General features: G+C 42.5%; 1 protein-coding gene across 1 annotated transcript in view; it reads left to right on the top strand.

The window, feature by feature from the left end:
- LOC107373077 (galanin receptor type 1) overlaps nt 1-9,579 on the top strand; it is a 45,008-nt gene extending 35,429 nt beyond the window's left edge. Inside the window, exon 3 of the mRNA XM_054740631.2 lies at nt 2,283-9,579. Coding sequence (XP_054596606.1) covers nt 2,283-2,603 — 321 coding nt within the window. The 3' untranslated portion in view covers nt 2,604-9,579. The remainder of the gene's footprint in view (nt 1-2,282) is intronic.
- The last annotated feature ends 3,085 nt before the right edge of the window (nt 9,580-12,664 follow it).

Genomic DNA, 12,664 nt, shown 5'->3' with positions numbered 1-12,664 from the left:
ACTAACACAACACTTAAACAATATTGACGACACGGGCAACATAAAATTCACTTATGAGTTAGAAACAGAAGGCAGCATAGCATTTATGGACATGAAAATCACCAGGCAGACCGACGGGACCCTAAACATAAACACATACAGGAAACCAACACACACAGACCAATATTTATTATGGACATCAGAACACCCCACCATACACAAAATGTCAGTAATCAGAACATTATATCACCGAGCAAACATAATAACAGAAGAGAGAGACCGTAAACAAGAGGACAAACACATACAACACGCTTTAAAGACCTGCAGATACCCGACATGGGCAATAAACAAAGGAAAACAACAAACAAAAACAGAAAACAAAGAACAACCCAAAAAAAGAACCAGAAACCCAGAAAGACAAGAACCAAAACCAGTGATAACCCTACCATACATCAGAGGCATAACGGAAAAAATAAGAGCAACAATGAAAAAACACAACATAAACACACCAACAAAGCCATACACAACAGTTAGAAACAGATTAGTACACCCAAAAGACAAAATATCAGCTGGACAAAAATGTGGAGTCATCTACGAAATCCCATGCAAAATAGGCAATAAAACATACATAGGAGAAACCGGACGCCAACTCAATACACGGACAATAGAACACAGAAAGGAGTGCGAGAAAGAGGCAAATCGTAAACACACAAGAGCAGCAAAAGAAGAAGCAGAAAGTACAATAAAAAAGTCAGCCGTAACAGATCATTGCTTAAGAGAAAACCATATAATGGACTGGGACAGCACACGGATCATAACCACTGAACAACAAAAATACAAAAGATGGATCAAGGAAGCAATAGAGATAAGGAGACGTGGATGTGGGACCATGAACAGGGACGACGGAGTTTACACGCTGGACCACGCATGGGACTGCATCGTCGGAGAGGGGAGAGCGGGCAGTAGAGGGCGACAACGTCCTCTGCTGCCCGCAGATAAACGGAGAAGGAAGTGACGCGTGACCATCAGCGTCAGCCTGAAGAAGCCGGCAGCTGTCGGCGAAACCGTAGCTACAAACAGGTAAACAAAACTGTTTCTGTGTTTAAAAAAGAACGAAAGCATGGATTTACAAAGACACAGCAAGAACACACCTAAGATTTTTTAAGAGTGATACCAATTTTCAAAGAAGTTTGTTGCTGATAGCCGATATCTAAATCTGATTATTTAGGCTGATGTATGTACGTTTTAGTATCACATTGATTGTGAAAGACAACTTAACACTCACTATGTGCAATAAAAATTAAATAAGTCAATAAATCTCTTAATATTTACTGAACTTCAAATATAAAACAAACTCAAAACACTTAAAAAATGGCGTGTTGGGGTCCTTCAAGTCCTTTCTTCAGTCTAGTAGTGGCAGCAGTTGTTCACACAGGTGATTTATCGGTCGGCCTCTAGTTGAGTTGCTGCCGTGTGATTGGCTGATCAGTTATTTGTGTGAATGAGCATCACTGGAGGCATCTAAAAATGTCTGCTAAGTGTAACTTTTGTGACTTTTTCACCTGCGTTCATCCTTCCTTAAATATTTTGTGTAAGTAAATAACAATGTAGTGTGATGTGGACGGATTGTGATAAGAGATTAATTGAATCATTTCGAAGAGTGCATCTGATACAGCTCACTGAAACATCAGTATGATGGTGATTTAGGTGATGCTGCCAGATTTGTTCTCACACCAGGCTGAGAGAGCTCATTGTAAGAAAACCACCAGGAGGTCGTTCCACACCCCCCCCCCCCCCCCCCCCCCCCCAGCTCTGCAGCTCATGTTTTTATCTTCAGCTTGCTGCTCTGGTTTGATTTTGCTGCTTGCAGCTGTGTTTCAGCCTCATTACAAAACCCAAGGACTCTTATCCACTAACTGTTAGCACATAGTGTTGGCAAGTTGTTTTTCTCACAGGTGTCAGACCAGAATATGTCTACTGGGAAAATGAATACAGCATTTGGATCTCTGCTTTTGACTCAATGGCAGCAGCTGTGTGCCACAAATTAACAGTATTTGATTTTAACTGATTTATATTTGTATTTTCACCCACTTTTTCTTTACATGAATACCACGTTTCCAGGTGTTCACCGCCCATTACCTCGTATTTTTATACAAGAATTATTTGAAATGGGGGGTGGGGGATTAAAAAAGCTCTACAAGTTACTATACTTATTCCTAAATAATCCTCACAGCCTGAATGAATCCTGTGTGTCTGCAGAGCGCTGACTAAACCTCTTGTGTTTCATCCGTCATGTCTTCCAGACTGCTCAGACGGTTCTGGTGGTGGTGGTGGTGTTCTGCCTGTCTTGGCTCCCTCACCACGTCGTGCATCTCTGGGTGGAGTTCGGGACTTTCCCGTTGAACCAGGCCTCCTTTGTGCTGCGGGTGGTCGCCCACTGCCTGGCATACAGCAACTCATCCGTCAACCCGGTTATTTATGCCTTTCTGTCAGAGAACTTCAGGAAGGCCTACAAGCAAGTCTTCAAATGCCAGATTGGCACCGGCGAGTGTCCGCTTAATGACATCAAGGAGATCCGCAGCAAAGCGGATTTACCTCCCTCAACTAATTGCACTAATGTCTGACTGGTGACATGAAAATGAGCTCTGTTGGACCGAGAGACATCATGAGTCATGGTACAAAATCATCAGACACGAGTGGGTTTGCTTTAGAGTTGGGTGAGTAGGATTGATTGTACTGTTCCACACGAGCTCTGCTCATTTCACCTGGACTGGACTGGATTCTCTGTGGCATTGGTCCTCCTGAAACAAACCCTGCACCGTCTAAACTGCAGGAGCAGAGTTGGCAATCTGTATTTATAAAAAATCATGTTAAAATAGTAAAAATAAAAAATTAAACTATCTATGTATGTCTCATCTCAATACACAAAATAACCAGATTCAAGGACTTGTTACTTACATCACACATCAACCCACTACCGTAAATCATTTGATGGCTGTTGTAACATTTTTTGAAATGTGTTTTTTGCAGGAATTTCAAATTTATACACATTTTGATACCTGCATTCTTTGTTGGTGGATTTGTAGTCTCGTAAATGTAAATGATCTGAAACTTTAGGTTTTTGCAGCAGTGACAGTGCTCTCTGAAGAAGCATTAGCCTAGCTAAAACCTGTGTACCCTAGCTGCTTTTAGCGGAAGCAAATGAGGAACTTAAAATGATTTTCTATCAATCTGACATGAAGTAAACATTGTTAGTCTTAATGTAGCCTGCCTGCTGTAGATACAATTTATCTTACTCATGTAATCACGTCAGAAATGAGTGTGTATGACTGCAGGGGCGCGTGCGAGCACATCTCTGTTTTTAATGTCATCATGTTTGACACAGAAGAACTTTTTTAATGACTTCATCTTGTTTAATGAATCCTTCCCATGAAAACTGTTTTCACCTTGTTTTTAGAAGTGTTAGCTGTTACAAGGCTCTCAGAACTTACCATGTCCATTACACACCTTGATAAGTTAATCCATTCAACATGATACAATGCTAACACAATAGCCTATGTCTGTTTTAACTTTAAAGACACAGTTTGACACGGGACGCACAAATCAGATTGTAACAGTTGTTTTAGCAGCAATGGACTCTATCTGTACAACAGGAAGTTCAAGTTTCACTCTTTTATGTTTTTGGATGTCTGTCACTGACACAAGACCAAAGGATGCAGTGTACACCTGAGAAACCTGCTCAGGAAAGCCACAAAATGACACAGCTTCAAAAAACAAAAAATACAATAGAGCACAAAATAACCCAACAAATACTCAAATGGAGCCTTTTTAAGCTACTGAAAGAATGCATTTACTTTTGTTAACTGAGAACCCTCAGCTGCACATCATAAATTATTTCCACTCATGAGTCTCCAGAAGCATACACATCAGTGCTGGACATGCAGATGACGACGCCTTCTCAGAGGTGAAACGTCTTCAACATAACAATACAAGTCCAGTTGCTTCAAAACACTCAACAAAATCATGTCATGGATGACAGACTCTACACCACTCAAATGTGTGCAGATAATTTTACACAACAGTTGAAAGCAACATGAAACTGTCCACAGTACAATTATGTTGAAGGTTTTTTTTAGAATGTGTTGCACATTGCTGAATAATTTCTGCTCTGCTAAATCTTTGCTTGTTGGGAGTAGCCTGACAAACCATCCTGTTTATACGAATATATGTGGGGCTTCCACACTAGTGCCAGCTCAATGCCACCTGGATATGTTCGGGAGTGTTCACATCCGCATAGCCTGGATTTTTTTCGTGCGTTACTAGTTGTTTTTCGGCCCTCTTCCCAAGGCGGTCTGTGTTGGGCTGAACTGGTCCAACACACCCAATGCCTACTGAATGGCCGGCTCAAATTCACACTTACCATTAGGGAGAGCCTCTGATTGATGGATAGAATCAGCCAGCAGGGGCTTTCCGCATGCGCGGTTCATTACCATTCTCGATACTGAGGAGGAATCAAAGCCTCTTCCTGAGGCACACACACACAGACAGCAGCTTGAGCTGCACCAGGACAGACACAGCAGAGCAGGATGTTTCTGAAAGCAGGAGTCTCCAAAAGCAACACTTCTCACAGCCACCTTTGTTTAATTTAAGGATAGACACTGTGGACTTCTCCACGCATCTTTGTCCTGCCTACGTGTTCACTCATGACATCACTGATATCTTTGCACCAATTTTTGAGACCGCCAATATACTCAGTCATGTCTGCATTCCTAAGGATGTGTGGAAGGATGTGTATAGTCAACCTGGCCAGGCTGGGGTGGACTGGGGCTGACTGCACGGAGTGGAGTGCAGCTGGCTCTAGTGTGGAAGGGGCTATAGACTGGTCACAACCCATAGATAGAGCTTGGTTGTGAGGTGAGATGTACAATTGTCTTTCAAACCATCTCTGCATGTGACATATATGAGATTCTCACTTCTACAGATTTCAGTCAGAGGGGCAGTCGGCCATACTCTGCAGAAAAACATCTTTTTTCAAAATAAAGGAAAGCAAAGCCCAAGTCTAAATAGTTCAAAGTTGACACCAAAGCCGTAACAAACAAGCCATCGCCATCTTACTTTTGCTTGGTTGCAGTAACATCTCGCCCACCAAATCGATGGAGTGCCTTCATTGGACTGGTGCGAATGTCAGTCAATGGAAATGCATCCTTTTTCTTAATAAAGGACTTAAGTAACTCTCAGTCACATCATCCCACCCACCAAACTGACAGAACGCTGTGATTGGCATGACACAATACTGCCCAGGCCAACAGCTGACCTGCTGAGGCTCCTATGGAGTGTGGCTAGACCAAAACGCAGAGCAAAATCATCATGCTCCGGCTACTGTCTGTCTCGATCTGTAGGCAAAGTAAAGTCCACAGAACATCCAACATTTGCATCTTCACGTGCGGCTCCATGTGGCAGATTGTCTCAGCAGAAACAGAAAATTGCAGAGAAAGAAAAGCTAGACTGCAACGACCCTACAAGCCATTGATCCATCTGGGACTATCTGTCTATTTGAAAAACAATCTGCGACTGATTCAGCCAATCAGCCAAAACCACGGATAAAAAATGTTCTGTGTCTTTCAATAGAAACTCACAGATTTGATCCTGTTTTAGTGACAAACAGCTGAAGGTGCGTTTTTGTTTAAAAGTCATTAGAAATTAATTACTATATGATGCCTCTATTTAGAAAACTAGCATTTTCACCCAACAGGTCTGATGAGCCGGGGAAACGTCCATGCTTGGCTCGGTTCACAGAGAAACGTATTTGTTCTTTTTGAAACACTATCTCACTCTACACCTATTTCCTGCGTTAGCTGCCAAAATCAAAACAGGAAAGGAAACACTGAGGTCAGAAAAGGCCACACAGATCTACGTCACACTGTAAATTTGCATTCATAGACTCACCCATCTTGGTTTACAACCAGGAAAAGCTGTGCTGATTTAGCATCCAGGAGAGAGAAGAGCATTTCCTGGCCTGTAGGCGCTAACCGTTAGCCTTTGCAATGCCCAACATTGCAGAACTCTTTCAGATGTGTGTTATTGACAGAAGAAGATGCTGTTGCTATTAGCCAGTCAGAGTTGAGATAATAATAATAATGACTTAAGCCTAGTTTATGCGTCTGCGTCGGTCCGGAGATGCAACAGGCTCGCGAGGAAGGAGGGAGTCGACTCCTCTTCTAAATATCCGTCCAAAGAGATGGAGAGCAGAAGCTTGTGATTGGTTAGGGTGATGTTTCCTTTAAATTCATCAACAGCACCGCCATTGCTCCCTCAAAAACTAACAAGAGCGGGCGATATCTAGCGGTAGACACAGAGCAGCTTGAAGAAAATCTTGTGCGAAATCACTAAAAATCTGAAAGTTTTATTTAGCCGTGACTGGAGAACTATAAAGATATGCAGTAAGCCTTTTATTTGTGGATGGAAATGACAGAAAATGTGGGTTTAGAGGTGGCGAGTGCATGAAGAGGTGGAGGAGAATGAGGGACAAATTTGAAGTACAATAGTAAATGCACTATTTTAGACCAGATACATGACAGGATACCCCAGAAAAGCATTACTCCCTCTGTTGTCCTTGCGGGGAATTGCTTTGCATCACTCCCCAGGTGATGGAGAAGTTTGAAGGCAAAAGGTCTCCATCAACGCGTGTGCGTCTCTCTCTTGTGGCGTTGATGCAGAAGCATAAACTAGGCTTAAGACTCCAAACCCTGTCGTTTTCCACCCCCACCTTGGACTAACTTTTACTATGTACCTGAAACAGGAGTACAAGACCTTTTTTCCACAGAGAATGACTGATGAAGACCTATTTTTATGAACTGGCTTTTAAATTTGGTTGTGTTTTATCATTTTTAGTGGATTTTATGTGTTATGTTTTAATCTGTGTCTGTGAAGCACTTTGGTGTGTCTGTAAGGTGCTATATAAATAAAGTTTGAGTCGAGTCGACACCACAGCAGATTTAGTTAAATAGTTTAGATCCACTTTAAATACCCGTTAAACACGCTTTTGCACCACCATGACATCAGATCATGTTGTTTTGTGCATGGAGTTCTCTGATTATTTAGCACTACGTCAAGCAGTTAAGTCTGGCAAAATCACTAGCGGGCTGCACAGTGGCGCAGTGGTAAGAGCTGTTGCCTTGCAGCGAGAAGGTCCTGGGTTTGCTTCCCGGCCTGGGATCTTTCTGCATGGAGTTTGCATGTTCTCCCTGTGCATGCGTGGGTTTTCTCCGGGTACACCGGCTTCGTCCCACAGTCCAAAAACATGACTGTTAGGTCTAAAGCCCCATTCCCATCTGTACCGGGTCGGCCCGGGCCGGGTAGCCCCAGTCGGCCCCAGCCTGGCCCGGTTGATTCCACACATCCTTGCCTTAAGCCCATGTGGGCTGATTCTACCCACCAATCAGAGGCTTGCTCTAATGGAAGGTGTGAATGGGCTGATTCTACCCACCAATCAGAGGCTTGCTCTAATGGAAGGTGTGAATTGCTGTCAGCAGTGGGTGTGTTGGCCCTGGTCGGCCTGAAGCAGTACCCCTCGGGAAGAGGGCCAAGAATGAGCCTTGGTTGGCCCGGAAAAATACCAGGCCACCCAGATATGTAAACAACCTACGCTACCCGGCCCGGGCCGACCCGGTACAGATGGGAATGGGGCTTAAATTGTCCTTAGGTGTGAGTGTGTGTGTGTGTGCATAAATGTTTGTCCTGTGTGTCTCTGTGTTGCCCTGCGATGGACTGGCTCTCTGTCCAGGGTGTACCCTGCCTGATTGCCCATTGACCGCTGGAGATAGGCACCAGCCCCCCACCCCCCCACCCCCACGACCCTACATGGACAAGCAGGTGCAGACAATGGATGGATGGATGGAAGCATTACTAGCCTTTAGCCCATCAGTCTTGTAGGAAGAAAAAGTGTTTATTTTTAATTACTGGCTCTTCATGAAGTTCTACATGACAGGTAAGTTAGATTAATTATACAGAAACACACTTAAAACACCATTATCTTAAATAAAGCCTGTACAAACAGGCTGGGAACATAAAAACACAAAGATGAAATGTGTTTGTAGATATTCTGATATTTAAATGTCTGTGGACACCTTGCTCTGTGCTTTGTTTTGATGCTGTTTGACTGAGCGAGGCTGTTGGATGTATCATTCAGTGCCTGTTCTGCATCGTTTCAGTCATTGCAAAAATAAAACAGGATTAGAAATTCGATTATCTAAAGAGTGACCTGACTGAAACAGGATAGTTCCATCTAATGTCATATGTTTATGTTAAAGAATGCTCACGTTCAAGTTTTAGAAAGAAAAGCATGAATTTAAGCCAGAAGTTGCAAAACTAGAGCGGCAGGTTGGAGTGATTAACATCCACCTAATCAGTGTAATCAGCAGAATCATTCCTTCTGTCAGTGTGGGGCGCTGATGCAAGAGCAAGGGAGTACAGCATTTTCTTCTCACATGAGGGTCAGATGATGTTGCTGCAGATGGAGCTGAAGAAACAGGTGTTTTATTTTCATTGGAGCCTTTCATGTTAGAGTAAAGTCGTGGAGAAGATGAGTCTGTTGACTGGGGTTACAGAGGATAAATGTGGATGAATTTATTAAAAAAAACTGAAATCTGATGTTAATTTTTACTATATCTTAGTTTCTTCTTTAGCTTATTTAAACTTTAGCTATTACAAACGCTGGAGTCAGATTAATTACTAACAGGTCATTTTAAAAACTTTTTCTGTTATTTATTTTTATGATGCATTTGTATCAACACATCTGTTTTTGCCCTCCTAAATCAGTGTCCCATCTTTACATTTGCAGATCATGTCAGTGTTTTCCTGTTGTTTGAAAAAATACAAAATTTTGATTATTTGTTTTATTCAGTGACTAAACAATAAAAGCTTAATGTAGCTTTAGTCTAAACTAGTTTGGTGTTTAAAAGTATGCTGCACAAACAATAGAAGTGCTCCTCTTGTATTTAATGACATTTTTATTTGTGGATTGATTTTAACAACAGAGCTAATTTTGGTTTTTATTGCTTGCTTTAGAGATTTTTTTAACTGTAAAGTTTGGATGCAAAAGGAAAAACTACAATGTGAGAAAATTAACATTTTTTTGTCTTTTTGATTCTCCTGCTTGAAACGAAACATTAAAACAATTCACCGATGCTTAAGTATTTGGATTGCGCTATTTGTAGTGCAACTTATAAAACTGAACTCTTTGTTTCCTTGAAAATGTTTCTTTTCTTTTTTCTGAACAACATTTGCTTTGATTGTCTTTAATGTTTGTATTTTTATTCAGTTGCAAACAGCTGGTTGTGGTAAAATAAAGAAACTACATTTGTTTGCTTAATTGTAAGTAAAAAGTAGTCTTGTTTTTCATGTGCACGAGCGGATGTAAGGAAAAATCCCATTATACATTAAAGCCTATTGTGTGTACACAGCCTTTCCAAGGCCATTCCGTTAAATGACAAGCACCATAAATGAATGTATGCAAGTTGTAGATCAATTTGACTTTCTGTAGGTAAAAACGGTCTCACAAAAAGATGGTTCTATAATAAAAAATGTCATTGTTGATTTTGATGGAAAGACCAGAATCTGTGTCCTGCCAAGCCATCCTATATATAGTGTTTATATAAGTGTATAGGAACATCCGTGCAGAGTGGACTAGAAGCCCCAAGGTCAAAGTGGGAAACACTTTCTACGGTCATAGAGAACGAGAGAGCCAAGCTCCTCAACTTGGAAACCGTTGCAAACTTTATTTGTGTGTTTGTTTCATTTTGTTGTGAAAAACCCAGAGAGTAACACCTGCATCGTACTTTGTTGTTGGACAAACCTCTGAAGAAGAGAGGCCGAGTAGTGAAGCGATTTGACAGCATTCCCACAAGAACAACAGGTATGATTTCATGTGTACAGTTTTCTGAACAATTATAATGTAATGTGGGTTTAAACTGCCGTTGTTAACCTAAAAGTGCCATCCTGCAAATTGATGTAGAAACTAAAACTAAAACCCAGGCTAGGTGATGAGGGATTTAAGGCTCTGACCTGGCTCTACATCTGCTTTTAAGTAAATAAGATGAAGCTCCACCTTTTTCAACAAAACACGACCATCCTTGTTACTATTTAGTTACTGTAGGTTATTTTTGGCCACATTTTAAGATCATTCCCCCACCGCTCTGGTGCAGTAGGCAGAATTAGTGTAACGGTGTCCCGTTTGAGCTGTGATAGCTGGTGTTTAGACATGTTTTCCGTCTCTAAAACCCATAAAAAGAGGATTCGCGCAACGGGATCACATTGTCTCAATGTAAACGAATGCTGGTCGAAAGTTGCTCTCATCTTTTGTGCAAAGCCTCATGGGTCATAGGAAAACTGTGGATAGATACAGCACATTTTAAGTCCCATTGGTCTTCATCACACGCTGTGGCTGCGCTCAGGAACTATTTGGTGGTTTAACCCCCCAATCCAAACCTTTAAAGCTGAGTGTCAAGCAGGGAGGCATTGGGTTGCATTTTTAAAGTCTTTGGCATGACCTAACTGGGATCTGAACCTCGATCTCCCAGTCCCAGGGAACACACTCAACCACTGAGAAGGTTTACCATAAAACACTTCTGATTTCAGAAATGCATCACATCATAACTTCACATTACACACACTACATTCATGCTGCTTGTTTCCGCTTTCCAATAAGAGCAAACTTATACCTTTTAATCTGCTTCTGTGTGTACAAAACTATTCACGATTGTAATGGATGATAAAGAATTACATTTTAATTAATGACCAGAGATATTAATGATCCATATTTAGTATGGACCCCATCTCTGGACACTGGGCTTTTTAAATCAGAAGAGTGGTTCTTTTTATTACAGGGAAATTTAATACACTTTGCATGAACTGAGAGACAAGAGAAGAGAGAGAGAGAGACCTCCAAACGTTTAAGAAAAATTTATTATCGAAATGATTTAAACAGTTTAACAGGACTAACTCTCGTGATGGATGTTGATGGAATGGAAGGTGAGATGGAGTGTGTGTTGGTGTGATGTCAGTTCAGAACCTCCGTTCGGGAGAAGTGAGTCTGAGTGGGAGATGATGTTTTGCTTCTAAATGATCAACGTTTGAACCTTGGTCAGAAAACCACATGAGACGCTATCTGTGCCGTTCTACATTACCCGTCAGTGAGACTCCCGTACAGATCAGGCTGCCAGGTCCACGGACCCTCCTCTGGTACTGGAGCCGACGAAACAGCGTCCTCAGCGCGACAAGCCAGTCTTTGGATAGTCTCCCGGTAAAAAGCGGCAGGTGTTTCACAACATCAAAGGGACCCCCCTTTGGGTCAGCCATAGGCGTCATTTTAACCGGGGACGCCGGGGACATGTCCCCGGCAAAATTTGTGATTGGCAGCTGTGTCCCCCCCACTTTCAAAAAAGCCTGCTGCTGAGGATTTTTGTTTTACCAGCTCAGATCTTATACCAGGGGTCGGCAACCTGTTCCCATCAAAGAGCCATTATTACCCGTTTCCCACAGTAAAGAAAACACCGCAGCAGCCGCGGCGTTGTGGGCGGGGCCTACCCTCAGACAGCAGAGAGCTGCTCACAACCAGGTGACAGCAGCCGGTACCGCATGGGCGTCGCACCCGTGGGGGATTCAACACCCACACTTTTCCAGCTGTTTGCTCACCTCCACACCAGTCTGGTTTCTTTAGTCGCACTCACTCTGTTTGCCTCATCTCCTTCTTCCCCTCCCTCTTCTGACAGCCGATGTCGGGTTTCCAGGAGAGCAGGAGAGGGAGGGACGGAAGAGCTCGACTGAATTCATAATTTTACATCTTGACAGAAGCTGTACAAAGTCTGAGTTTGATAAAGTGAAGAACAACCATTTGCAGAGGTTTATAACAGGCACAGCGCCAGGTTTTCACTTTTGGGTGGGCCACGGTAATTTTGGACGGACCTTAATAAGCAGTGACTTAAGTGAAGCAGGCAGGTCACGCTGGAAAATTTAGTTTAAAAAGACGTCATAAATGTGTCCCCCCGTCATTTTTATTTCTAAAATATGAAGTAAAAACTCCCAATTTAATTTTCATTCATTTGTCATTAATATGTAGTCTACACCCGTGCGTTAAGTGGACCATCTTCCAGTGAAAGCAAAGCATCCAGCCCACCTCTCCAAATGCGTAAAATGTGCACCACAGCCGTTAGGCGCGCCGCGCGCACCATCAGCACCGTCAGCCCAGACAAGAGCAGAGCAAATAGAGAAAGAATAGAGGATAACTGTGTCTGGATGTGGATGGAGATTACATTTTACAGCAGCCTGATCATCATTTAAATACGTACACCATCACCTGTGTTCTAGTCCACACTATCAGCATTATTTTAATTGGTGTGTGTGTGTGTGTGTGTGTGTGTGTGTGTGTGTGTGTGTGTGTGTGTGTGTGTGTGTGTGTGTGTGTGTGTGTGTGTGTGTGTGTGTGTTTTCCACTTCAAACACTGGTCTAACCAACCAGACCAGCGTGTCCAGTAACACATTAATGTTACACTTCATGTAGGAACATTTCACCTGCCGTGGCCCGACCGCTTCTGCACCACATAAACTTTGTACGTAATCAAATGTCTCTACAGGTGCTTTCTGAGCTGCTATTCTGCCTCAGACTGGATGCGTCATGCGTGTCCATATT

Source organism: Nothobranchius furzeri, chromosome 5 (assembly GCF_043380555.1).
Source record: "Nothobranchius furzeri strain GRZ-AD chromosome 5, NfurGRZ-RIMD1, whole genome shotgun sequence".
In the NCBI taxonomy this organism is placed as follows: domain Eukaryota; kingdom Metazoa; phylum Chordata; class Actinopteri; order Cyprinodontiformes; family Nothobranchiidae; genus Nothobranchius; species Nothobranchius furzeri.
Note: the sequence above shows the minus strand (reverse complement) of the source record. Positions and strands in the feature narration are given on the sequence as shown.